Source organism: Harmonia axyridis, chromosome 4 (assembly GCF_914767665.1).
Source record: "Harmonia axyridis chromosome 4, icHarAxyr1.1, whole genome shotgun sequence".
In the NCBI taxonomy this organism is placed as follows: Eukaryota; Metazoa; Arthropoda; class Insecta; order Coleoptera; family Coccinellidae; genus Harmonia; species Harmonia axyridis.
This window is the reverse complement of record NC_059504.1, coordinates 19,975,047-20,002,500: the sequence shown is the minus strand read 5'-3', so window position 1 is coordinate 20,002,500 and position 27,454 is coordinate 19,975,047. Positions and strand designations below refer to the sequence as shown.

The window sequence follows — 27,454 nt, the reverse complement described above, 5'->3', positions numbered from 1 at the left end:
ATAAGGAAAAGAAGATCAGCTTTGACAAAAGCATGAGAGAAAAAAAAGAGGAACTTAAAACAAAGTTAGATCATCGATTAGAGCAAGGCTTACATAAGATTGAAGAATTTAAGGATAAAACAGAGAAAAGAAAAAAGAAACCCGAGGATATATTGAAAGAAAAGAAATAATATATGTAGAACTACAATCAATTTTTAAATTGTATGAAAAGATTTTTCATTTTTTGTTTTATTTATCTTATTACATATGAGTATTTGTAATTTTTTCAATCTTGAAAAAATATATTGACTTGTTGACTTATTTTTTTTAATGGCTTGTTGGGTTTGGCACTTACTAATTTAGTCAGGGCTATTCTCTCACTTAACCATCCACTTTTTTAGCCTGTATATATTTCCTTATAAATTGAAATTATCAAATCTATTTCTGGTAATATAAAAAAAAACAATTTTAACAATTAAGCAATCTGATAAAGTGATGTCTTGTTCAATTTCCATTAAATTTGTATTTTAATGAAAAGGCAGCAAAATTTATAAATATGATGGAAATGATATAATCATTTCTTACAATGGAATCCCTGATCTGATCAACATCTTCTGGTGGATTTCCAAATTAAGCATTAATTAAGTTTGTATACAATTCTGCGATGGCCGTAGAGCCTATTTTGAGATAGTACATCCAAAGTCACTTGTAGGAAGCCAGAATTTTTTTATTATACAAGTGTTGTCCAAGTTTCCAGAAATTCATTTGGGACCAGGGAATTTATTGCCTAACAGTACTTTCAAATAAACCCTGCTAGTTAGCGGATCTTTTCTGGAATCAGAATGTGTCAGTGGTTGTTTCTATTGGCTAAAATAGTCCACGTTTGGTCCGGGTACGAATCTGGTTACTTTCATTGGCTGCAGCTACGCACATCTATCACTTCTTAATTTTTTTTATTTGAGTCGCTTAGACCAGTGCGGTCCGTAGGGGGATTAATGAAATGAGCATTTTTACTCAGTTCATTGTGCGACTATTTTCTTTTATATAAGGTATATTCTGTGTCACTTGAAGAATGCCAGAATATTTCTAATATACAAGGGTTTTCAAAGTTCTCAGTAATTTATTCAGGAGCAGGGAATTTATTGACTTACCAGTACTTTTGAATAAATTCCAGTATGCTAGTTGATTTCCTATTGAAATAGTATGAGTCGATTTGGTCACTTTCATTGATAGAAATAGTATACGTGCTGCTGCCGCGTTCCAATCTAGTCGCTCTTATTGGTGGGAGTTCTGCTCATTTTCCACAACTTATCAGTAGAACTGGTCTGGGGGTGTTATTAAGAACACTTTAAGAAAATATAATCAAACATCGACGAAGGCTTCTACAGTCATTGAGAAAATGAAAGAGGTTTTTAATGATTTCGACGATGACGTTTGGCTAAATTTTGTGGTACATGTTAAAAAAATTAAGAACTCTATTCCTCTAGTTAATTTCGAAGTCAGCCATGATACGTCGAATTCTGAAAATAATTATTTCGCATCGTAAAGACCGAAAAGGACTAGGTGAGATAACCAATATAATTTCCATTACATTTTTTGGTCGATTTTATCAATGTTATCACTAGTTTGCCTTATCTTCAGACCGAACATTTCCAAGTTCATCTAAAACACTTTCGTGTGCTTATTGTTTTATGCAACGATAAAGTCATCATAGTTGATAATGTTCCTTGCTAGTATATTACAGGCCGAGAATATACATAGGCGTACATCTTTGCTTCCTCCGTTTTTTCCCGAAATTCGACGCTTTATTGTAAAAAACTGGTTATACATACATATATGATTCATTGTCCATCGCTGGCCACTACTTTCTTTCATCTTTCGGGCAGCGTACGAATCCCGCGTTGGTCATATCTTGAAGCGATCCACGAATTGATCCAATTTTTTCTTCATAAGACCGGAAGTGCTAGTCAGCACTTATTTTTGCCGTGAGCAAAGTCTGGAGAATACTACGGATGGGGTAGGACTTCCCATTTCAACGTTTCCAATGTCTTGACCACTTTTGCAACATGGGGTTTAGCATTGTCATGCTGTAAAATCACTTAATCATGTACCTCTCGCTGTATTGCGGCCGTTTTTCTTTCAATGCTCGGCTCAAACGCATTAATTGCGTTTGATAACGATCGCCTGTGATTGTTGTTTGATCGGTTTTAAAAACTCATAATAAACTACGCCTAGTCCCACCAAATACTGAGTATGACCTTGGAACCGAGATTATTCGGTTTGGCCGTCGACGTGGAAGCATGGCCGGGATATATCCATGATTTTCTGCGCTTGTTTTTTTTGTCTCCAGTCACAATTCGATGCAGAAATCCATTCCGTCTTTGCCTTGCAAGCAGCTGTTTACAAGCAAACAAACGCCGTTTAATATCTCTCGGCTTCAACTCGTACGGCACACAATTTCCACGTTTCTGAACTTCCTCGGTAGAGCACTGGACTAGTGATTCGGACGTTGCGGGTTCAAGTCCCACCCGAGAAGGTACTTTTTTCGGAATTGAAAAATTGTCTGAATGCTAAGATGTTATTTCTTTGTAAGCAAATAAATATTGTCTCTATGTTGTACCCTTTTATACATATGGGAAATATTCAATTGAAAACTGTACTGCAAAACATTCCACCCTTGACATCACAAACAATACTGAAAATTGATAGGAATTTCATGAAGTGATTTGCTGAATATTTGAAACAACATAAATAATACAAATAAAAGTGTTTTAAATATTTTTTAATAACGACAAATGATTTGAAAGTTGTACATTTATATCTTTGGGGTTCCATGAATTTCAACAGAAAGGAGTTTGGTCTTAAAACTGATACAGACGTGCATAAACGATTTTTTCTCTAATTAAGTGATATCTACTTATTAGATATTTACTGTGAATTACTGACTTGGACAAAGATGAGATATTTCTGATCATAATATTAATTAGCAATATTTATACATTCATTATATATTGAATAGACCATTCAGATTAAACACGAATAGAGTTCCAAATTATTTTTACTTTTCTTACAATTATCGAATATTAGTATTATCACAATATTTTGTAATTAGTGATGGATGATTTATTAACATATTATATTGATTGCATAGTATATGTATAGTCTAGAAAGAAGTTTCTCAAACAATAATACTGTCAAGTTTTTGAAGTGCACATTCAAAAAGAAAATGTCCAAATAGTAAACTTTGTAGTGAACTGAAACTTCGATGATACAGTTTAAAAGAATATCATAGATATTGATAACAGTGAGGTGAAACATCAGTCTTTTTGCAAAAAATATATACTTCTGACATTATTCATTAATAGTATCTGTAGAGAATCCAAATTCTTTCAATATCACTAATCCTTTCATAAACTATCGATAATGACAAATTATATACACAGTTATAAAATTTCTCTAGCACAGTATGGGATATCAGTATATCCATACAGATTTAATGATTGGTAAATATTCAGTTAACAGACAACATAAGATACCACATATACCTATCTACTTTGGTCTCTTGAACAACATGAGCCATGATAAAACTAATTTTCTATTAGCTCTCAAATTTATAAAAATAAGAGCATTAATTTTTTGCAAATTATGAGGATTGCACTTATTTTTAATGATGATAGCAAATCAAAAGAAGGCCATCTAAGGCTATATATGAATGTGATTTGATTATGTATATCGTTGTAATTTTATATAGTAGAACCCCGATTGTCTTTGTGTGCATTGTATCAACCGTGCGCGGATTATCCGTGGTAGGCAGTTAGATCATGGGTTGGCGCACAAAAACGCTGAACAAACCGTTCAGACGCTCGTCTCGGGGAATCCCCATCAACATTTGAGTACATCCTATCTTTCAAACCGCAAACAAATGGTTTATTGGGGTGAACAAGTGAGTGGAGTGTCTTTAATGAAGCACGGAGCTCCTCAAGGGTCCATACTTGGTCCACTCTTATTCAATATATACATTTATCAATTATCTATCATCAAGTCCAGAGTGCCACACACAACTTAGACCTGAATGAAGATAAATAAAAACTATTATATTCTCATCTCACACTATGATGATAGTCTTTCTGTGTGAGGCATTACTTGTCAATCTTCTGTTGAAATATATGTACAAGTCAAAGACTCACCCTGTATAGTTTGGAAGAGTTCTATGGAGAATTGGGATGATTTTGTTTGAGATTTTCTTGTGAATGTATTAATTACTTTTTTTTTGTGACTTAGCTATTATACAGTCTAATTAAGTTCTATTCTACATATGTGTTTATTCTTGCCAACTGCCAACCAACTCTTTAGTTGAAATAATGTGAGCAGACACAATGCAGCCTACCGGTGCTATAAAAAACCTAAACACAAGGTTCTAGATATTGAACAAAAAACGGAAATAGTAAAACAATTTGAAAATATCAGGACCTGTGTGCCAGACAAGCCCAAACGTTTCACTAGTAGTAGATTAAAACTTTTCAGGATCTTCTGGTTGGCTATAAATATTTAAAAAAACGTCATGGAATATCTATTCAAGCAGAGAAACTAAGTGCTGATGTTGATGCTATGGTAGAATTTTGCTACGATTTAGAAAACATAACAGAATACAATCTAATATCTTATTGGAAAGCAATGCAGAAAAGAACACTTGCTGTGGGCTCAGAAAATAGTGTAACAGGTTAGCGTCAGGGTTTTTAGGTAAATTTTCATTTAGGTTTCAAAGTAAGCAAAGACTGTGTGACAGTTTTATGCTGCACTAATGCATCAGAAACTCATAAGCTTAGGTTCGCTGTCATAGGAAAATCAATTAATGCCAGGGCTTTCAAAAATGTAAAGACATTGCCTGGGATTATAAAAAAGGCATCTTGTTATTATAAAAAAATTATTTTTCGAAAAATGTGTAACAAAAGTTGAAACTTATCTGCAATAAATAATCTTCCATACAAGACTGTACTATCACTGGCTAATGCGCCATCGGAGCAACTGAGATCAGCAGATGGTAACATATATGCATTATATTTTCCTCCAAATGTAATATCTCTTGCCAAACCCATGGATCAAGGTGTTATAGAGGCAATGAAAAGGCTTTATAGGAGAGACCAACTCTTGGGAGAAGTGAAAGAGACGAATATCAAAAACACATTTTATAAAATAATGACCTTAAAAGATGAAGGCGATACTGAAGGTAATAATAACTTAGATGAAAGTGAGGTATAGATCAAAAATATAGAGTTGAATCAGAGGTTTAGAAGGAATAGACAATAATGTAATGCAGGAATAAATATGATATGATAACAAAGAAGATGGCTTTCATCAAATTGAGGATGATGATTATCTAAACAACCAGTCCTCAAAAACAAAAGTGGTGATGACAATGAGAATAACTGCATTATGAAAACAAGTCATCGAGAAGCAGAGGATGCGGTAAATGTACTTATCCAATATTTTCAAGATATATTGTAACTGATGACATTCATCTGCTTCAGCACAGAAAACTGAGGGAACTTACAAGGAGGCAAATCCCAAAAACAAACAAAAATTAGTGATTTTTTTTTTAGAGATTTTCCAAATCTAGTATGTATATTCATTCATCATTCATAAATAAATAAATAAACTTTTATTTCATTCAGATGTGGATTTGTAGTATAACTCTTCATTTGACTTGGTACAGTGATTGAATCAAAAAATGGTTACAAAAAATTAAAACTGAATTTTTGATTTTCCAGCAAAGGCTAGATCCCAGCCCAGATAATCAAGGTTCTACTGTATTTTAATGCCTTGTTGTATCAACAAAATAAATTTGAATAAATAAACTATCATACATTGGCAAAAACAAAACAAAAACTAAATTATATATAGAACGATTGTCAACATTTGTTTGTCCTATTTAATTATAGCTGCTCTTTATGGGAAATGAAAGAGTCAATGAAGAAACTTTTAATACTTTAGGTCTTAACTAAGAGATCAAAATAAAATTATGCATTGCAGAAACCTGTGATATTTGTTAGTGTCCGCTAACTCGATATTTCCCAAGAAAACAATAAAATAAATAATTCAATTTTCAACAATAATTCTGCCATAGAGTTCTCAGCTCTATGAGATGTTATTTCTCTCATTGCCACACCTTGTCATGGTTATGCTAAAATGACCTTTTCATTTTTTCTGCATTGATTAGGAAATACTACCAGACTCGGTTTTCAGTTTGTGGTGCTCTCATAACACCAACTCCACCTCCTAATCGCCTATAGTTCATCGATCCGCATAGTCTCCACTGATTTTGCTCTGTGTCATAAAATTCTATTGTTTTAAGGTAAGCTGTTCCATCAAAACCTCCAACAGCATACAGTTGCCCATTTACAACTGCTAAACCAACCTGATGAAAAACAAAAATAGTCAATACTTGAAACATTAACTTTTTTCAGTAGATCGCTCGAGTTGATTTGTTTTAATCTCTTTTTTTCCTATTTCTTTGTAAAACCAATATTTAATAATGAACAGGAATTCTTGAGTTTGAAAAATTATGGGAAATAAGACAACCCTCTGTCTAGCATGTATGAACGTATATCTTGTAACCTTCTTATTACGATAGATATACAGGGTGTCCCGGGAAGAATGCGACAAACGAATACCATGAATTAAAATCATCAAGGAGGACCCGTATCAAGAGGTTTCAATCGCCTGAGTGCCTTCGTTTGGGATATACAGGGTGATGTTCATCTTATGACAGAAATTTCACTGTTGAATAACTCTTTAACTAATCTACCGAATAATTTCAAATTTTGATGTTTCGTCACCCTTTTCTATCGCCTACCTTCAATATTTCTGAATTCAAGTAAATCAGATCCGGACTAGGAAAATTTCAGACTTTTCCCATTTTCGTGAATATTGGATCACCCTGTACGTGAACATTATGATTTTTTTTCCGTTTTCGGAACCACAAAGAATCAATTCATTATAAAAATTCTAAATCTCGGCTTGGCACGGTCATACAGGGTGATCAATAAACATTCCCTTATTAGTGAATTTTTTTAAGTTCAATAACTCTTCAAGAAATCCACCGAATAATTTCAATTTTTGAAGTTTTGTCGCCCTTTACTATCGCCTTCCTTCAATATTTCTGAAATCGAGTAAATCAGATCCGGACTAGGAAAATTTAAGACCTTTTCTATTTTCTTGAATATTGAATCACCCTGTATGTTGATATCATGATTTTTTTCGTTTTCGTAATCACAAAAAATTTATTCATAATAAAAATTTCAAATCTCTGCTTGGCGCCATTATTCATGGTGATCAATAAACATTTCTTCATGAAAGAAATTTCATAGTTCAAGATATCTTGAATTTATCGGTAGAATTATCTCGAAAATTGAAGTTATTTCACCCTTCACGTATGTCTCACCTAAATTTTCCTCAAATTATTTAGGAAAACTTTCAATCAACAAGCTGGATAAAGAATAGAACAAAAACAGCAAATAAATTGAAAATATTTGATCTTGATAACAATTAATCAATAAAATATTTTCAGTTCAGCAGATATTGTTCAAAATGATATTCCTCCATTTTAATTCATTTTTGAGCACGTTGATATGATATAGTTGTTTCACAGATTTTGCTATCTTATTCGGTTGAATCAGTTGTACTTCTTTCATGAGGGAATGTTTATTGGTCACCCTGTATGACGGTGGCAAGCTGAGTTTTAGAATGTTGATTATGAATTAATTCGTTGCGGTTACGAAAACGAAAACAATTATGATATTGACGTACAGAGTGATCCAATATTCAAGAAAATAGAAAATGTCTAAAATTTTGTTAGTCCGGATCTGATTTATTCGATTTCAGAAATATTGAAGGAAGGCGATAGTAAAGGGCGACAAAACTTCAAAAATTGAAATTATTCGGTGGATTTCATGAAGAGTTATTGAACTAAAAAAAATTTCACTCATAATTCTCATCAATCATCATAAAACTCATCCAATATTCACGAAAATAGGAAAAGTCTGAAATTTTCCTAGTCCGGATCTGATTTACTCGAATTCAGAAATATTGAAGGAAGGCGATAGGAAAGGGTGACAAAACTTCAAAATTTGAAATTATTCGGTAGATTAGTTAAAGAGTTATTGAACTGTAAAATTTCACTTATAAGATGAACATCACCCTGTATATCCCTAACGAAGGCACTCAGGCGATTGAAAAATCTTGATACGGGTCCTCCATGATGACCTTAATTTATTGTATTCGTTTGTCGCATTCTTCTCGGGACACGCTGTATAATCAGTGCTCTGAATATGAATGTCTTCAGGCGTATTTTCGACAATTTTTATGTGTTTATATTTGGACACACATTATAATATTATGAGGGCTGTACAAATGAATTAAATATATCCAGAGGAGCCTATCTATTTTTTAATTATTATTGCTTAGGTACAAATTATAACAAAAAAAACTCTGCCAATGGTTTTGATACTAAGCTTCCTCGTCCTTTGTGCCTAAAAGTGTTGACACTTCACAGTCTGATTCTTCAGTTTCGTAGAACACAATCTCCAAAGAAACCTAATTTTTGCATGTGTAACACATACCATTTATTCGAAAAATTTGAATCTCCTATAGAACACTAATTTCAAATTTCATCAAAATAGGACTAGTAGAACGCGAAAATATCACGTTTGCGTATGAACAAAAGAGTAGAATTTCCTATAGAACTATTCACGAACCAATCAGAATATCCATACCAATTTTCATCAATATTTAATAAGTAGAATGCCAGATACGGAAACCAGGGAATTTCACCTTTGCGCAAGCCACATCCTATATCCGAAAGGCTGAAATTCATATGGGACAATTTACAATCCAAGGGTATGGCCCGTATATCACCTTGGTTACTATGGTTAGTAAGTTGGTGGTCCGTACATATCAAATTCCTTAAACTTCAGTGAGTTATCTGTCACCAGAGCAACCGTACTTTTATACTGGTGAGTTTCGGTAACCACGCCACTCGTCTTGGCAGTTGTCTTTTTAATTTTCAGATTATTATTTATGAATATTTTCCATGACATCCAACACTCAAATATGTACTTCATTATTTTAATTCTGAAAGAAATACCTTTTGGAGCCATTAAGAACATTTAGTTGTTAACAAATTCAAAGAAGTTAACCATTTATATACGGACCATACTCCGAATAAGATACCCATAATAAATATCATTACAATTTTTAGACAGACAGATCGAGAAAAACCAATAGTTTGAATGCAATAAACGAAAGGGAATTTTGAAATCAATGACCAAAAATTTTTCACTATTTCAAGATAGTCGGAAAGTTTCAGTAGGATAAAAAGTATTTTGCGTATAGAAATAAAGAAAATTACATAAAATAAATTACTTACCCCACTTCTTCTAGATGTCATAGCTACAATAGGACTCCATGTATTTGTATGTGGATTGTATCGTTCGGCACTAGACAACTCCATACAATCATCTCTTCCTCCTACTGCATATATCAAATTGTTGAATACGGCACAGCCTAGGTGTTTTCTTCTTGTCGACATTGGGCTAACTAACGTCCATTTATTGTGACGAGGATCGTATCTCTCCACTGTATTCAAAGGGGATTGACCATCTGAACCCCCTATGGCATACAAATAATTACCCAACACAGCAACAGCGACTCCTAAACGACGAGTTGTCATTGGGGCCACTTTTGTCCATTTGTTTTCTTTGGGATCATACCTAGAATAGAGAATTATGTAGAAACTACATATAAATTGTCAATACCGGCTGACGGACTTCGGTCGATGGCCATTTGAGAATTAAAGAACACTGTTATTTGAGAAAAAAGCACAGTAATGTTTTGAAAAAAAAAAAATAAATAAATAAATTAAATCAATCAATTACTCAAAACTGCTAGAGATAGGCACAACAAAGTTATACATAAATAAACAGGAGGCTACGAAAAAAGTATATACAGGATGTTCTATTTGGAATATCGAAGTTGTTAGTTTTTACTGTTATAAGCGGCAAGCCCGTTGTTTAGAAAAAATTTTAGATCGATAGAGAAGTAGTACAGATTTGCTATGTAACCTGTTATAGAATGAGATAGTGAACTTGAACTATCAAAGGTAAAAATTTGTGATGAAAAACAAAATAATTCATTATTTTTCCCCATCTCATTGACAAAACCTAAATGAACTGAATCTACCTGTAAAACAACAACAGCATCTATACTTTCATAGATTAAAGTGCACTGACGAAAATATAAAAGTATGCTATTTTTTCTTATCGCACACTCAAATTTTTGCATCAATCTATATAGAGTCGTAGTCGTGAAAAATTTTATTAGCTTCAAAGTTTACTATATATGAGAAGTAAAGACGCACCAGTTTCTAATGTTTTATCATTATATGTATAGATATACCTTTCAACATGGTTCAAGCATTGTACTCCATCCTGTCCACCAACAGCATACAGCAAATTGTCAAGAACTGCAACACCTACACTTGTTCTACAAGAAGTTGTAGGTGCCACATCACAAGACCACTGGTCAGTTTGAGGATCATATCTGGAAAAAATATAATAATAATAATAATAAATAAGTCATTAATTAATAGGAGATATAAACCTTATATCTATTCTTACATATAATCCAATGAATAAAGAACAAGAAATTGATAAAATACTTATAAGTATAATCTATGTCAATAAATGACATGTTTCTTCAAAACAAATATAATGTACTGTTCAACAGAAACTATTCAATCGAATAATAGTTTTTAGAGAATTGCAAAACTTTAGCCTTTCTTTCAAATGTAGTTGTGTTCTTTTTCTCAATTTTTTCTGACAAGCGAATATACATACAAATTTGGAGCCTAAAAATAAACAGTCTTTTGGGTCTCTTCTTTTTGCAGTACCTTATAGATAGTTATCTGTATCTGATGAGATGAATTTTTGTAGATGTATTTCACACAATTTGAAATGAATACTGAAGGAATAGTAAGTATTTTTAGCTCACTATATGCTTCTGAACAGCATTCCTAGAAACTTTGTTATTAACTGCACCTCCAACAAACAGTATCCTGGTTGATCTTTAAATGGTTTTTATGGAACCATTCATCAGAATCAGCTATCACAACTAACTCTAATACCATCAGTGCTTTGGCATTCCAGATTATCTTGAAGAATGGATCATCTGTTAATAGTTAGGTTGAAACCGTGATCACAAATGTTTAATATTCATATCATTCATGAAAATAATGCACTGAACCTAGTATTGAACCCTGTGGTACACCCCATCGAATTATTTATTTTTTTGGGAAAGTATGCTATTCTACTTTAGTTGTTGCATCTAGTCCAGCAAATAAGATAATAATAAATAAGACTTCCTGATGAGAATTGCTTCCTTATTTATTCCATAATAAAGTTTTTTCAATATGAAATAATTCTTACCCACAATCAAATGCCTTTGAAATATTCTTTGACAGTATTTCCAATATTTTGCCTCTGTTCTCTGATGTTATGTTTTGATTAACTATGATTGTTTAATAAGGCCTTATCTTCAAAAAACGAACTAGATTGTTCTTTACAACTTCTTTAAATATCAATAGTAATATAAATTGAGATTGGTCTGTAGTGTTCAGGACATGTGGTATCTCCTTTTTATGAACTGCTTGTTTTTTATTCTTCTAGGAATACTCTTCCTTCAACATTCATTAAAACTTAAAATTTCCTCATTAACTTCACAAGTATGGTTTACATGCCATATACGTAGGATTGCAAGTGTTATGGTACGTAAAAAATGTATTATATTTTGTATTATATACAATTTTGTTGAATTTTTTGTTACATAAACATTACCATTATTATTATATTCAGAAAGTAAAATTTACTTGGTTAGTAACCTTTAGTTTCAGAAGATGACTTATTGTTACATTTAAAGCCCTACCTTTCAATACTGTTCAGATAACTTTGGCCATCATGTCCTCCTACAGCATATAACAAATCATTCAACACTGCTACCCCAACCCCACATCTTCTTTTGCTCATAGGTGCAACCATCTTCCACTCCATTGTCTGCGGATCGAATTTTTCTACAGATGCTATAGCATCTCCACTACACCATCCTCCAACCGCAAAAAGAACTTCACCTAAAAAATATTTCAAGTAAGTTATGTGTTTTCAACTATATTTTTATTTCAGATATCATTCAAATATATTTTCAGAAATGAAAGCAAAAATAATTGAATATTCAAAATTAATAACAGCACTTCTGAATCGCACAAGTTTTGAGGTCTCTCAAAGGCAAAGGAAGAAATAGGTTTGAGCTATTTGTTTAACATTATAGTGTTTTTTCTTGATTATCTATCAATCTATCTATCTATTTATTTCTTCAACATGTACTTGTTTATATACAAAAAAAAAAAATAAAAGGAGTAAGTCAACAAATCACAGAAATTACTGATTTAGCAAAAATTGTAGTCAATGTTGTTACAAAAAAGATTTGATTATATAATTATGATAATAAGATCAAACTCTATAGAATCAATTGATCAATCATTCAAATTAGTTATGTGAAATTCTACTGCTGCTAAATAATTTTTTTTTGTAATAATTTGTGCTTTTTCTCTCAAATCCTAATGAAATGAATATTTGCAGAACACCAATAAATATATTTCTTACCTCTTCTTGTTGGTTTTCTAGGCCTTGTTCTTGGTCCTTGCATCAAAGGTCTTTCTTGAGGCAAAAGGAGGTAATTCTTTGCTTCATCTACAAGATCTCTACACGACTCATCTGATCTCACTAATAAATCAGATCCAACTGTTCCAACAAGAAATTTGGGACTAAGAAGTGGCAATCTAACATGTTGTAAGACTTGAGGTAAATGCTGCCTGCGTTCTGACACATTGTACTTCACCCATAACATAACAGCATTGAAAACTTGCTCCTCAGTTCTCACATTCAATTCATCACTAGATATAATATCCACCAGTTGGCTAACAGGAAGTAGTAAGAATTCCTCACTATCCATTACTTCTTGAAAATTGTGCTGAGTAAATTTATCAGCAATTCTTAGTAATTCTCTACAAGAATGAGTATCTGCAAAAGCCCTAATTCCTAAACAATTTGAAGGATCTAATTGGCGTTTCAAAAATTCACAACATATATCCTGTATTTCAGTCAGTTGTAATAAACAGGCTGCAGGAAGAAGCATTTGGACATTAGATTCCTCAACTACAATATGAGATGTATAACAAAAATCTATAAGTAAATCCATTGCCAATTCATCAATATCTCTAATTGTAACTTCTGTTTGTCGAGATTCAGCCAATTCGCCAGTGAACATAGCTCTAAAATAAGGACTACATGCACTAAGAATGACTCTATGAGCAAATATTTTTCTAGTGCCCACATTCAAAACTACATCACATAATTCTCGATGCCTTCTGAGTAAATTCAACTCTGTGAGAGTATTTTTGGGATGTTTATCAGAAGTATGTGACAATCTGGCAGGAGATGGGGGTCTATCCCCCAAAGCCATTTCTCCCATTCTACAAGTGCCTCGCAAATGCGAGGCTAATTGAAGACGTAAGGGCGGAGACGCCCAACCCCACCCGGAGTCTATCTGTAAAATAACATCACTATAGAAGTTTTAATGAAGACCTTTCATTATTTACCTTCGTTGCTTTTATTTTCTCTGCAACTGAATACCTTCCAACCACTGGAAAAATCTTTATTATTTATAATGCAGTTACGAAGTTGAATCCATAGTTTTAAATAGTTGGTGAATCCTGAAAACAGTTAAAATGTAATATTTAGCAATATTCAGCTATCAAATATTTTCAATAAATACACTTCGATTCAATTGTGACAATGACAAATATTATGACAGATAGATGTCATATAACTGTTTTCTGCATTGAATAAAGAAACTTACCATGTTCTATGATCTTCTGTGAGTAGTTCAATGAACTGAAGAGAGTTCACTAAAGTAGGTCGAACAAACATTTGTAGTCTGTGGGTTATCAAATGGGGTGTTCCCCGAACAGAGCACAGCGACAGCAGAGAAGTGTTAAACATTAATTTATACTAACATCACGAAAAAACTACTGAGATAAAAAAGCGGAAGATGATGGTAATTTTTCACAGTAGGTAGCACAGAACACTATTAACTATTCATACGTTAAAAAATATTCATCAAATTCTTGAATATTCCAACGAGGGTTTTCGATAAAATATCAATTGTTCTTTTCGTCTTACGAATAGGTCCTAGACAAATTACCTTGATTTATATCAAGTATCTTTTGATTCTCACTTCTTTAAAAAAAAATTATGATTGATTTTAACAGTTTTGTAGGAGAAGAAACGCATATAAATGGCAATAAACATAATTTGACTCACGGTAGGTATAGAAAAACGGCCTTTGCTTCTTAAAACACGTTTCCTCTATATTATAGGTAGGATATCCTTTGGTCTACCGGACATTTTGCCGGGACTCTGAACTTTTTCTCTAGGGGGAGGAGGTGTTGGTAATGTATTGGTCATACTCAGGGTGTTTAATTTTTTTAAATTATAATTTTTTGCTTTTTAGCAAATTTCAATATTTTACTATTTACAGGTATTTCGTTTTATTTTTCTTAATTTTCATGAAGGCATGTGATTTCATGAATTACTGGTTTTTCACTTTATTTCTTATTCTATTTGGCAAGTGGGTCAAAATATACCTAAGTAAGTTATATAAAACAAATGCAATAGATATCAATACTGTTACAATAATTACTGAAATATCAACTAAGTAGTATTGATACCACGACATATCAGCAGATCGGCTTCTCAACTGTGGTGCTCCTTTGTGTCTCAAAACGTATTCAATCCAATAAATTGCTTCTTCTCGTGGCTTCAAGGGTCTATCTTTAAATTGTTCGGATAACTTTCTTGAGTTTTCTTTGTATCTGATATAATAAAAGAAATGATAATATTTGTCACAAGCATACGTACGTTATACTCACTTAGGGTTTCTGATTAAGTCCTCAATTATTTCATAAATTTCTTTTTTTGTCGTGCTTTCAATATTGAGAGTTAATCCAATACCTTTATTTTCAATATTTCTGGCATTCAAAAATTGGTCTGCAAACAAAGGTACACTGAGCATTGGAACTCCACAGAAAATTGCTTCTTGGGTACCCATTAACCCGCTATGAGTTATAAAGAATAGAATATTGGGTTGACCTGAAAATGAACAAAAATGCAATGAAGAAACATGCAAAAAATTGATGAACATTAATTTGTATATGTTTTGGTATCCAGATGAATTGAAACCGCATGCATTATTAGATAAAATAAAAACAACGGAATTTCCACTAAACTATTCATCAGGCTACATTTTTTGACTGTCAGTCGAAATAAATAATTTCGTGTGCTGATAAAATATTGCTTTTTGAAGGGAAATAATATAGTTGAAGTAAAATCTTGATTTTACTTCACTTCACTTTTACTTTACTTTGATGAAGATTTTCCGGGGTCTGCACCAGGAAAAAAAAGTTCACAATGTAATTTTGAATGACCGTAAAGTGAAGTTGATAGAGATAGCAGACACTGTGTAGATATCATCTGATCGTGTACATCATATCAATCACGAATATTTGTATATGAGAAACCTATGTGCGAAATGGGTGCCGCGCGAGCTCACAATCGATCAGAAGCAAAAACGCTTTGGATATTCTGAGCAGTGTTTGAAGCTGTTTAAGTGCAAAAAACCTGAATTTTTGCGTCGATATGTGACAATGGATTAAACATGGCTCCATCATTTCACTCCAGAGTCCAATCGACAGTCAGCAGAGTGGACTGCATACGATGAACCGAATCCAAAGCGAGGAAAACACAACAGTCAGCTGGCAAGGTTATGGTAACAGTATTATATTCATTGATTACCTCCAAAGGGGCCAGACCATCAACAGCGATTATTATATAGCGTTATTGGATCGTTTAAAGGATGAAATAGTTCAAAATGGCCCCATTTGAAGAAAAAAAAGGTGCTGTTGCATCAAGACAACGCGCCAAGTAACAAATCAATGAAAATAATGGCAAAATTGCATGAATTAGGCTTCGAATTGCTTCTGCATCCACCGTATTCGCCAGATCTGGCCCCCAGCGACTTTTTCCTGTTCTCAGACTTCAAAAGAATGCTCGCTGGAAAGAAATTTAGCGCAAATGATGAAGTAATCGCCGAAACTGAGACCTATTTTGAAGCGAAAGACAAATCGTACTACAAAAATGGTACGAAAAGTTGGAAGATCGCTATAATCGCTGTATCGCCCTCGAAAGCAACTATGTTGAATAATAAAATCGAATTTTGCCTAAAAAATGTGTTTTTCTCCAATTCTGTGGTTATTCCGTTCATTCTTCCACATCTTGTAGAACAAAATCGTGCGAGAATATATCAGAAACGCACAGTTTTCATGGTTATATTTTATTATTCTATGTTGGTACTCCGAACTTTCCGCCACGGTTTTATCTGTCAATTCATCAATTTGCCTTAAAGAAATCAGCTCTGCCAACCAACATTTTTCAATGCAAAAATCACTAAATTATATTTATGGAAATATTTAATTAATTTCAATGAAAATGCAATGAATTAGAGAAAATAATGTATAATACTCGTACAGAAGGCTCATTTTAACACTCGTTCATTCCAAAACTCGCCACTTCGTGGCTCGTTTTTGAATTTTGAACTCGTGGAAGAATACCAATGCCTTCTGCACTTGTATTATAAATAACTATACTATGGTAGACCGGGGACTTTTCAATTGCCTGTTAGTTTAGTGGAAATAACATTTTTTTTATTTTATCTAATAATACATAATATATGAGAATTTGGCCAATCGTGCAGTGCAGAACATCGACTCTACATTGATGAGAGAAAGATTGAGACTCCGGTCAGTCCGGTCATGTCCATGTGACCATGAAGGACAGAATAGAGAATTTTGAATTTCAACAAATTATAGAAAAGTATCGATTAGTTCAATAAGAAGCATCAATCAAAACTATGTTGTGTCCGGTCAGCTGATATATCATGCGTCTCCCTCCTATATGTTGGAGTTGGAGTAGTATCAACTGAGTCGATTCTTCTCTCTCTCACTTCGAGCTATTTATACATACTATGAGATCGTTGATTTTATCAAAGGTAAACTTACATAGTATATCCACTTGTGGCATCCATGGTTCCACATGAACATGTTTTGATACAATCAAATCTCCGGGAATCGAAGTTTTGTTTGCTTTCCATAGAACTTTTATATTTTGCTTTTCGAGAGCATCAAGGATGTTTTGAAGTTTATCTAATGGTAATGATTCTGATCCAACTATGGAACCAAATGAGAAGTATACGAATTTTTCGCTTCCTACTACATCTGATAGATCCTATAACAATGAAAACATCAGTTTCACTTCATACGTCTTTCCTGCAATGTATTATCAATTATCGAAATTTCAGAAAATTCTCAATGTTTCTTATATTGAATAACCTTTATCAAGGATGACTCATTTGAATTTTATTATTTGATATGTAAATAATAATTCCCGAATAAGAAAGAATATGCTAGTCAGTCTAATTCAGTGATCTCAACAGATAACTCCAACTGGTCTAACATCTTGAGCCATCAAGTTGAGGTTGGCTCATGATCATGTACAATGATCTAATACTAGGTAAATAGTAAATATAGTAAATAGTAAATTTTATTCGCCATCAAGAAAGAATTACATGGCACGTCATATAAACACATTCAGCAATATTACATAATGAGAAAAAAAAACATACTAACATAAATATAAACATCAGGAACACAGCACAATATATCTCAATGCAAGTTAAAATTTCAATTCATCAACACGCTGAAGACAACACAAGTCAGAACTCGAATCTCAAAAACTCGTCAACAGAATAAAATACGTTCTCCAACAACAAATTCTTGACATTTCTTTGAAGAACTGATTTTGGCAAACTCTTCATAGATTGAGGAAGCTTGTTGTACAGTTTAATGCACCAGTAATTCACTGCAATTTGAGTGGATTTAGCCCTATGAAAATTGCTCCTAAACTCATCTCTGTGTCTGGTGTTGTACGAATGGCAATCGCTGACTTGAGTGAAGCCATTTTTGTTTGAGTGAACAAATTTCAAGCACTCCAGAATGAAAACGGAGACAATGGTAAGTATCCTATGCTTCTTTAATAGTTCTCGACAGCTATGTGTTTTTGGTACACCACTCAAAATTCTTACTGTCTCCTTTTGTTTCAGGAAAATCCGATCAAGACCTGGACTATGCCCCCATATTAGTATCCCATCTGTCGCCACAGAGTGAAAGTTGAAAAAATAAGTCAGCTTACAGACATTATCGGTAGAGATGGCCTTCATACGCCTCATAGTAAAAAGGGCTGTCGACAGTTTCCTGGTAAGTAATGAGATATGCCCCCTCCAACAAAGATCATTCTCCTAGGTTATCTCAAGTAGGTTCAAACTACGTTTTTCTTTTTTGTATAAATTGAAATTCAGTCTTTGAATTTTATCTCTATTCAATTTTAGACCATTAAAGGTAAACCAGTCCTCCGCAACTCGCAGGGTCTCATTACACACACGCTCCAGTTCCTCCTCTGAAGAAGTAATATTGAGAAAAGATGTATCATCTGCATATAAACTCGTTGCGTCGCACGGAACATTTCCTGGTAAGTCATTAATGTACACAACGAACAACAACGGACCCAGTATCGATCCCTGTGGGACTCCCACATTTATCTCTCTAATTCCGGAGTTTATACCCTTCCATGTGACCACCTGCTTCCTATCAGTTAAGTATGATCTGATGAATTTCAAAGCTATACCTCTTACTCCATAGTACTCCATCTTCTCAAGCAGTATTTAGGTAGATAACACATAGAGAGAGAGAGGGAGAGAGAGGAATCGGCTCTAACAGAAAGGTCATCATTTTAAATCACGTTTTTTTTGGATTTCCTTATCATTGGTTGAAATTTAAACATCTTGACACTATGCTCAATCTTTCTCTTTCTAATGTTGGAGTCAATATTCAATTTTCTGCATCGCACGACCACTCAAGGGCACACCCATGTATTATTAGATCATTGATCACGATACAATGATCAGTTGATCGTTTTCATGATATAATGTACCTATTCTTATATCATGATAAGGAACAAATGTAAAAAAAAAATAGGAAAGCTCTGACGTGATACTCTCGAAAGATTTATCAATCTGGATGTTTATTTTATTTATAATTGCCTCTGATAGCAAAATGGATATATTTTAAAGTGTAGGTATTTATTATGTTATGGTAATAATTAGAAAATTTCCTTACATCTCTAATGATCTATATACCTACTTTTGGAAGTTGTTTTGGTTCCTTTATATGGATTCCTGCAATTTCAACAAAATTGGGAACAGTTGGCCTGGGATCATTAAGACTGAAATGACTGTTCACTAACATCAAGCTTGTATTCGATACAATTTCATCTAGAGGGGGTAAATCTTTTCCGAAGAATTTTTGAGCCAATTTGTTTTGATATTCCATGTGCATTTTATGCCTGGAAATGGACATAATATTGTAGTCACGAAGCTTGTTAATGATCGAAAGAAAAACCATAGTTGAGATAATTATTCGTAACTTATACAGGGTGTCCTAGAGTAGATGTAAATCGAAAATATCCTAAATTCAGATTAGAAAAGAGGAGCAGAAAAATAATTTCACTAAACGCTTTGCATAAATAATAAGTACCTATTTGCTGATGAAACTATGTTGAGAATGTGAAATAAAGAAAAAGAACATGTCAATTTTTCTGTATCATACTCGAGGTACTTATTTTTGAGTATATAATAATATCACTCAACTAACAATCTATTAATAGCTACCTCAGATAAGACAGTTCAAGGTCATCCAAATTTAGAAATGTGAGTTTATATTTATTTCAATTGAAACACCCTTGGTCTGAAAATCAGTATTTTCTAGTTGCCTAGACAAACAATTGTTTTCAGAGACTTTTTCCCTACAGTGTACTGAAATTTTGGAACTTACCTATATTTAGCATAGACTAATGTTAAGGTGTTCAAAATTTTCTCATACAGAGTCATATCTTGACCAAATTCTCCGAAATAAGTTGGAATATAGGAAGGGTTGTCGGGATTTCCTATACGATGTGATCCCCAAGGCAGATCTATGCTTGAAGTCAGCGCTACCACTGGTGCATTGAAGATGTGAGAAAAGCCGAAAAAGCAATCATCCACAAATATCTCGAGAAGTATGAGGTCGTAATGTTTTTTGGATTGCTTTAGGTTCTTCATAACATCAGTTTCAAAACTTTTTTCACAAATAAAATGACCACCACCTTCCTCCAAAAACATCAAATCAATCATTGCACGAACTGAATAAGCTCGAAGATCCGTGACTGACAAGGGTGAATCCAATAAATGTATATTTGGGATTTGATTGTGCTTTATCCTAAAAAAAAGTTTGAATCATTGTAACAAAATGTTTGGTTTGAATTCGTGAATTTGTATTCATAGATTTAGTGTGGAAAACTCCACATTTTTTATGAAAAGTAATTCAGGAAAAAAATGTATTTTAAGTGTAATTATTATTTTTCTTTTAAATTAAACAATCAGATGATGAACCATCATTTTCAATCCGAATAAAAGTTGTAGACATTCTCGATGCAAAGATGTTAAGATAAGTGAATTTGATAAAAAAATAATTTGTGAAATTCGTTGAAATCAGAAAAAATTATTCAATTAATTCTTCCAGGAATCCAGATTTCTCGGAAAAAGTAGGTAATACCGCCCTCCATTATTTGCCACCTCTCTAGAGCGGGCCCTGCGGTTTCAGGTTCTTCTGCTCAGTTTTGACTTAATAAAAAGCTTGAACATTTTGTTTTCTTCTCTTTAAGATTATCGAGTAAAACAATCGGATGAACCATTATTGCAAATTCGAATTCACCTACGCCGAACACTAGTTAATTTGATATAAAAAAATAAAAATATTATAAAATAATGGAATGTGGTATGAAATAATGAAACTTCTTATATTTTTTAAGAAATAAAAGTTGGAAATGATGAAATGAAATCGTTTATAGTATATTTTGCATCCCATTCTGAGGAATCGACATTCTGAGCGAAGAACTGAAAAGAAAAATAATCCAGAAGCCGCCCCAAGTGGCAATAAAATTCGGCAACGTTTAGCAAAGCGAACGCCGACAAGCCTGAATAGTGCATGTGTTGTTTTTTTTAGCGTGAATAACTCTTATTCAGCACCATGAAGGGATTACGCGACATTTGGATATTTATGTGTATAATGCATTGATGGTTTTTGATGTTATAATTCATTAAATTTGACGGAATTTCTTCCTGTTGTTGCTGACCGAATTAAATCTCATTCGGTACTTTGAATTTGTAAACATGTGATTTTTGTCGATCAAGATTGTATTTTGCCGCCCTAGGTGACCGCCTCCCCTCTAGCGACGGCCCTGACTGCCTTAAAAAATTAGTATATGGGAATATCTGAAGCAACTAGGCGGTTGCTATTGTAACATTTCGAGGTGAATAAAAACAATATACAGGGTGTTTCCTAAACATGCAGCAAAAATTCAGGGGGTTGTTCCTTGGACTATTTTAAGCATGTTTTGTCCTTGGATGATTTTTGAAAAACCTCTTTGTTTCGAAGATACAGGGCGAACAACATTTTTCATATTTTTAAAATTAATAATAGTTTAAATAAAAATGCGTACCGCACTGTGTTTACTAAGTAGGTACAATTTATTTTTAAATTTGTTTAACAACATTCCAATTACTAAAAACGGCCAGTTTTTTGACTAAAAATTGATAAGTGCAGATGGTAAAGGAATACAGATTAAACACGGTTTTCATTTGAATTCGTTTTGTGATGTATGTATTAGCAATTAACAACAACAATTAAGGGTTCGGCAGTCAATGAGGGGAAGATTGGATGCTTGTACGCTGGCTAGAGGTGGTCATTTTCAACAGTTTTTGTAGGTTGAGTTGAATTTTCATGTAATTTTTCATAATAAAATGTTATTATCTGAAATTTTGTTTCCCCTATATCTTCGAAACAAATAGGTTTTTCAAAAATCATCAAAAGACAAAATATTCTTAGAATAGTCCAAGGAACAACCCCCTGAATTTTTGCCGCATGTTTAGGAAACACCCTGTATAGATTTTGGCTTCAACAAAAGTGATGGACTAGGCATCTCAATGTTTAAGGTTTTACTTTCTCGAATGCCCAGTTTTGGTCTCACCAATGTTACCTACCACCAATGTTACCTACCTTGGTATTCTTTCTTCTTCTGAAAAAATAGTATATAAATCTATATGATGGCCTTTCTCAGCTAGTGATTTCAATATGGTCTTGGTCATCACAAAATGGCTTTTAACCGGAACAGGAAAAATAGCCAAAATATTCGCCCCATCAATATAAACAAAGAATGTCGTCAAAAATAAAATTTCGTTCCAAACCTTCATCCTCTCCTTTGAAGAAAAATTTGTTAATATCAATACCAGCGTAACATTTCTTGAGTTGAAGAATTCTTCATATGACAACACCAAAAAATCTCTGAAAAGTAATAAATATAGTATTTCAAATTTTTATTTTTGTTTAAAATTGAAATGCAATGATTTTTTTTAGTATAATCCCAGAAAACCTCCCTTTTGATGGCAAAACAAAAATATTTCTTGCTAACCAGCACTATTATACAGGGTGTTTCCAAATTAGACGTGAACCTTGGAGGACGTGTTAGTACGACTCATTTGCTGTCGTTTGGGTCATATTTAGTGATAAGTAAAATGAACAGTTTACGAGATATTTGAGTTCTTGTGATTTTCAGAAGATTTCTCCCTTTAACACTTTTTTCGTCATTTTTTTCTACGTTGACCAAATTTGATTATAATTTTGGATTATTTTCGAGGCCAGCGAGAAGTCCGGATCTAACACCGTTAGAAAAGACAAAGCAGCGATAAGATTGAGGATACATTTCAGGCAGAAAGTAACAACTGAAAAAAAAAGAAAGAATGCACAAGCTTGTATAAGGAATGGTAGAGCATAGTTACTAGTTTCTTTCAGTTATACAAGGTGTCTCAACAGAAAGTTTATATTTGTTTAGCTAATTGCGTGAACCAGTGGCGTCACCAATTTTGACGAAGTGTCAGTACAGTTCAGTCAATGGTATTCATAAGCCATATGGTTCCATATGGTTCATCATTTTTAGGCTCAATTTGAACGAATTGTCGGCACTGTGTTTTATTAAGTCACTGTAGGTCAATTCTTTTTATAGCGCCACCTTATAGAGATGAAAAGACGAAAGGGACCCATGCCGAGCCGAGTTGCCAGAATTATCTTAAACAAAATGTAATTAGTGAACACGCCAGTATTTTAGAAATCTTAGATTGCACTTCCGGATTGGGATACTATTCCACTATATTTTTAGTAGGTATAGGAACTTAGAGTGCGCGCCAGTCCTCTTGTTCTTGTGCTTATATGAAATATCAAGGAATATTTCTATTTAATCTTAACTCATTAGAGTATCTTATCTTATTGCGTTAATGGGAGATATTGATTCAATTTACTGATACTATCTGACATTAAAGAAGTTCAGGAGTCGAATCTTTAATTTTTTTCACTTTGCTTCAATATTTTCGGAAAATATGTAAACAATATCTTTTCAAACAGAATAATTACCTGATAACATTAACATTAACATTATAATTTCTTCTAACCAAACTTTTTTTTTCAGATTTTTCAAAGCAAATACCAATAATAGTGTGAAATTCAAACATTATCCATCATAGTTCATTTGTTATGTTATGTTTGTTGATAATAACAATAAGTAGGATATGAATTCATCATTATCTAATATTACGATAGTTAAATGTAACATGATCACAATGCAGTCAGCGTTGTTAGTTTTTACAGTCCAAATTTCATTTCTGAGAAAGAGCGATATCATCTTTCACTCTCATCTTGAAAATTGCTCAAAATTGAGCTCAATCTACCTGTGAAAATCAAAGGGAAATATTTGCAACAGTTTTATAGGTATACAAACAGAAAGAAAATTTGAAAAACGTTTTTTGTATTCTCTTCAAATTCAAACACCTATATCCTTCAGGCCGTTTGTCCGTAAATACGAGAACTCTAGGACGTGAAAACCTAGAATTTCGAATGCTGCTATTAAGTTTATTAATGGGCAAAATCCGACTAGGGCTTCCGTAAATATTGTATTGTTTTCTTGATAATTCCAAAACTACTAATTCGATCGATATGAAATATAAAATATACTTATTAGGCTCCATGCAAACTTTATATGGAATATTTAGAAATATTTGGTGACAGTAGTGAATGATTTTTTTTGGACAATCTTCCACAAGAGGAATAGCTCGGAAGAGTTTAATATTAATGTCATAAGATGCGCTACAAATAATTCTTTGAACATTTGCATTCTGGTCATTGATTGTATTCAACTATTTTTTGTTTTAGGTACCTATATTGAATAAATTGTTGCTGCCAAGCGCGGTACCAGGGGTCAAGGGGGTCATGACCCCCCCAAATGGAACCACCTAACACCACCCTTGGTTGTTGCGTTGTCTTAATTTTTTTACCAGAAATGAAAAGTTTTCATAACTTCGTTATTATCGGTGCTATCAACATGGAAAAAAACTTCCACTTTTTTCAGTAGAATCCATTGGTGTGCTCATTTGTTTTTTATTGCCATCAGTTTTGAAGTTATAGAACAAACTTTTATTTTTTTTATGTAAACCATAACAATTTCTATAACGAAGAAAATCCGTTTTTTTCCCATTTCAAGAATATCTAACATGATATATAATAAATTTCTTATTAAACTATAAAAATCATCAAAAGTTTCAGTTTCACATGGAAAATTAATCTAGTGCCTATTTTTGATATTCAATACAGTAACATTAATAAGCATGATTACCACAGAGGTAATAATTTAATAGATTTAATAAGATAATCTGTGAACTTCAGATAATTAAAATATCGTTAGATTTTTTTTTAATTTCTTCATTTTAAATTGATGAATGTTGTTTTTCAAATGTCATCTAAGGAAAAATCGAACGAAGTTAAATCCGGAGACCTTGGTGGCCATAGAATATTTTAATTATCTGAAGTTCACAGATGATTATAGATTGGCATTAGTTCGATTTGCCGTGTAAAACTGAATGTTTTGATGATTTTTATAGTTTGATAAGGAATTCATATATGTATCATGTTTTTTCGAAAAGGGAAAAAAACCAATAAAATTTGTCAAAGAAATTGTTATGGTTCACATTGAAATTTTGTATTATAACTTCAAAACAAATGGCATTAAAAGTAAATGATTACACCTTTGGATTCTATTGAAAAAAGTGCCTGAAGGATTATTTTGTTCCATGTTAATAGTATCAATAATCAGGAAGTTATGAGAAATTTTCATTTCACGTCATTTTCCATTTCCATTAAAGCTCGAAAAAAGTTGAATTTATGAGGTTGCGGTTTTCACCAAATTAATTCTTTGGAAAAACGAGCCGAATATGTGCCATTCATTTTTTTATAGCTCAAAGGAGTTCTGAGATCCCCCCATCAGACAACGAATTTGGGACACCCGATAAATCTTGATATTCTTACAAGTTCATTATACAACGAAAAATATTTTTGAAAAATATAATACTAATATAATGTCAGCCTATCATTAGTGGGTTCTATTCCCTAGACCAAACCTTTTCTAGGAATATATCTTAAAGGCTATAAAAATCCTAAAAACATAACTTTAAAATTACTATGCCAGCCATCTAGAGATAATTGGTCAATAAAACAACATATATAATTATTTTAAATGTTCGAAATTGTAAAGCCCTCAACTGCTTGCGGAATTGTACACCAACAAATAATCCAAGATTCAAAATATTTTTTTATACATCTGCCATGTAAACTGAAGGTTTGCGCACAAAACACCTGCTTCAAAAGCGGTACTATGCATACAAGGTGCTCTCTAATCAAGATAGACTTGCTCTCTACTCAGGAAGGTGAACAATTAATTCTAAGAGGCGCACATAATAAAATAATGATGGTGAGTTCAACGTGATGTAAAATAGTAGGTGAAAAAATATCCCAAACAATAGACAGGTTGAAATGACCAAATTCCAAACGTACCTTATGTGGTTTTCTGTGAATTGACGTCACTAAACTGATCTATTCCAACCAATATTTATTTTGGTGTCTTCGAATAAAGATAAATCAATATCAGGCACACTCACGTAATCGTTTCCGACAAATTCTGATCTTCAAGGATGAATTGATAAATGGGAAGATTTGAGTACCTATTTAGTTATTCGAACTAGAAATATTTGGGAGGGGGATATATCGGTTATCACAATGTACGGCAAAAGTTATTTATGTAATAACTTTAATTGGATTGAACATTTGGAAATATGAGAAAAGGACTCACTTGGTTATTTTGGAGCTCATATTGCGCATATTGCGCCCTTGGAGACCACATTATTGTAAATAAATATGAAATGGAATGATGTTATTGTTGTCGGTTAGTTTATATACAGGCTGAAACAAAAATAACCCAGCTTTTTCGGGGTGAAAGTTGAAAAATAAGTATAGTTTGATGGCACAAATGCATATATAAGGGAGATATATCCAAAGTTGAAAGAATTAAAAATTAAAATTCTCCGCTTAACTTGCCACCAGATTGGAATTTCGTGAAAGAATGTATATTGTTAAAATCCATTTTTTTAATACACTTCTACATTTCTGATATTATTATAAAGGTTGTTTTTAGAGGGTCAGGATTTTTTTGGGACAACTTCTTTCGTTGTATTCGTTTTGGTAAAAAAATAGAAGCATTCGATGAAGCGAAGAAATTTACATGAAAAGGGGTGCTCTTATCCAAATATAAAAAAATTGAACCGTTTTCGTGATATTTGAGTTTTTGTAGTCACATGATGTCAGCCGATTCATTCATCGCGAGATTCATCGAGAACCGTAGAAGATCTCCCCTAATATGCATTTTTGGCCATGAGTTTATTCATCAAACTATACTTAATTTTCAATGTACTATCACCCTCAGAAAGCTCGGTGCACATTTTTGATCCACCCTGTATATTCTATGATACGAACCTTCTGAAATTAGTCATGCTGCAATTGCAATGTAATTGTTGTTTGTTAGTTTATCTAGGTGGTTGGGTTTGATGATGCGATCCTCCTGAAATTCGGTTTGAACTTTCGAGTGCCTAATTTTTCGGAATATTTTCTTATTTTGTAAAATATGATATCCTGAACAAGAAAGTCTATGGGTCCACCTCAATCCTATGACTAGTTTTCGAAATGCAAGGTGTCGACGTTGGAAAATGGCATTTCTTTAGAGTATAACAT

The 27,454-nt window shown here is 32.9% G+C and overlaps 4 protein-coding genes across 5 annotated transcripts in view; 2 read left to right on the top strand and 2 right to left on the bottom strand.

Annotated features, from left to right (window-relative positions):
• The window catches only part of LOC123677588 (uncharacterized protein C18orf19 homolog A), a 1,487-nt gene extending 1,187 nt beyond the window's left edge, over nucleotides 1–300 (top strand). For both annotated transcript variants that reach the window (XM_045614206.1, XM_045614207.1), the window contains one exon: nucleotides 1–300. This exon is cut by the window's left edge and continues 230 nt beyond it. In XM_045614206.1, the coding sequence (XP_045470162.1) occupies nucleotides 1–170 (170 nt within the window). In that variant the 3' untranslated portion in view covers nucleotides 171–300.
• Nucleotides 301–4,433: 4,133 nt separating this feature from the next.
• On the bottom strand, nucleotides 4,434–13,897 carry LOC123677708 (kelch-like protein diablo). The gene is made up of 6 exons (XM_045614390.1): nucleotides 13,685–13,897; nucleotides 12,690–13,632; nucleotides 11,956–12,157; nucleotides 10,432–10,575; nucleotides 9,404–9,746; nucleotides 4,434–6,394 (listed from the first exon to the last, which is right to left on the bottom strand). The coding sequence occupies exons 2-6, from the start codon at nucleotides 13,555–13,557 to the stop codon at nucleotides 6,203–6,205; spliced, it is 1,749 nt and encodes a 582-aa protein (XP_045470346.1). The 5' UTR covers nucleotides 13,558–13,632; nucleotides 13,685–13,897; the 3' UTR covers nucleotides 4,434–6,202.
• A 665-nt stretch (nucleotides 13,898–14,562) lies between these two features.
• On the bottom strand, nucleotides 14,563–26,352 carry LOC123677689 (UDP-glycosyltransferase UGT5-like). Its single transcript, XM_045614366.1, has 7 exons — nucleotides 26,329–26,352; nucleotides 22,349–22,633; nucleotides 20,087–20,509; nucleotides 19,397–19,598; nucleotides 17,201–17,426; nucleotides 15,017–15,236; nucleotides 14,563–14,959 (listed from the first exon to the last, which is right to left on the bottom strand). Exons 2-7 carry the CDS (start codon nucleotides 22,540–22,542, stop codon nucleotides 14,677–14,679), a joined length of 1,548 nt encoding a protein of 515 aa, XP_045470322.1. The 5' UTR covers nucleotides 22,543–22,633; nucleotides 26,329–26,352; the 3' UTR covers nucleotides 14,563–14,676.
• Nucleotides 18,307–27,454, top strand: part of LOC123677688 — a 54,878-nt gene continuing 45,730 nt past the window's right edge. The window contains exons 1-2 of the mRNA XM_045614365.1: nucleotides 18,307–18,454; nucleotides 18,586–18,725. The gene's annotated coding sequence lies outside the window, so the exon portion shown is untranslated. The remainder of the gene's footprint in view (nucleotides 18,455–18,585; nucleotides 18,726–27,454) is intronic.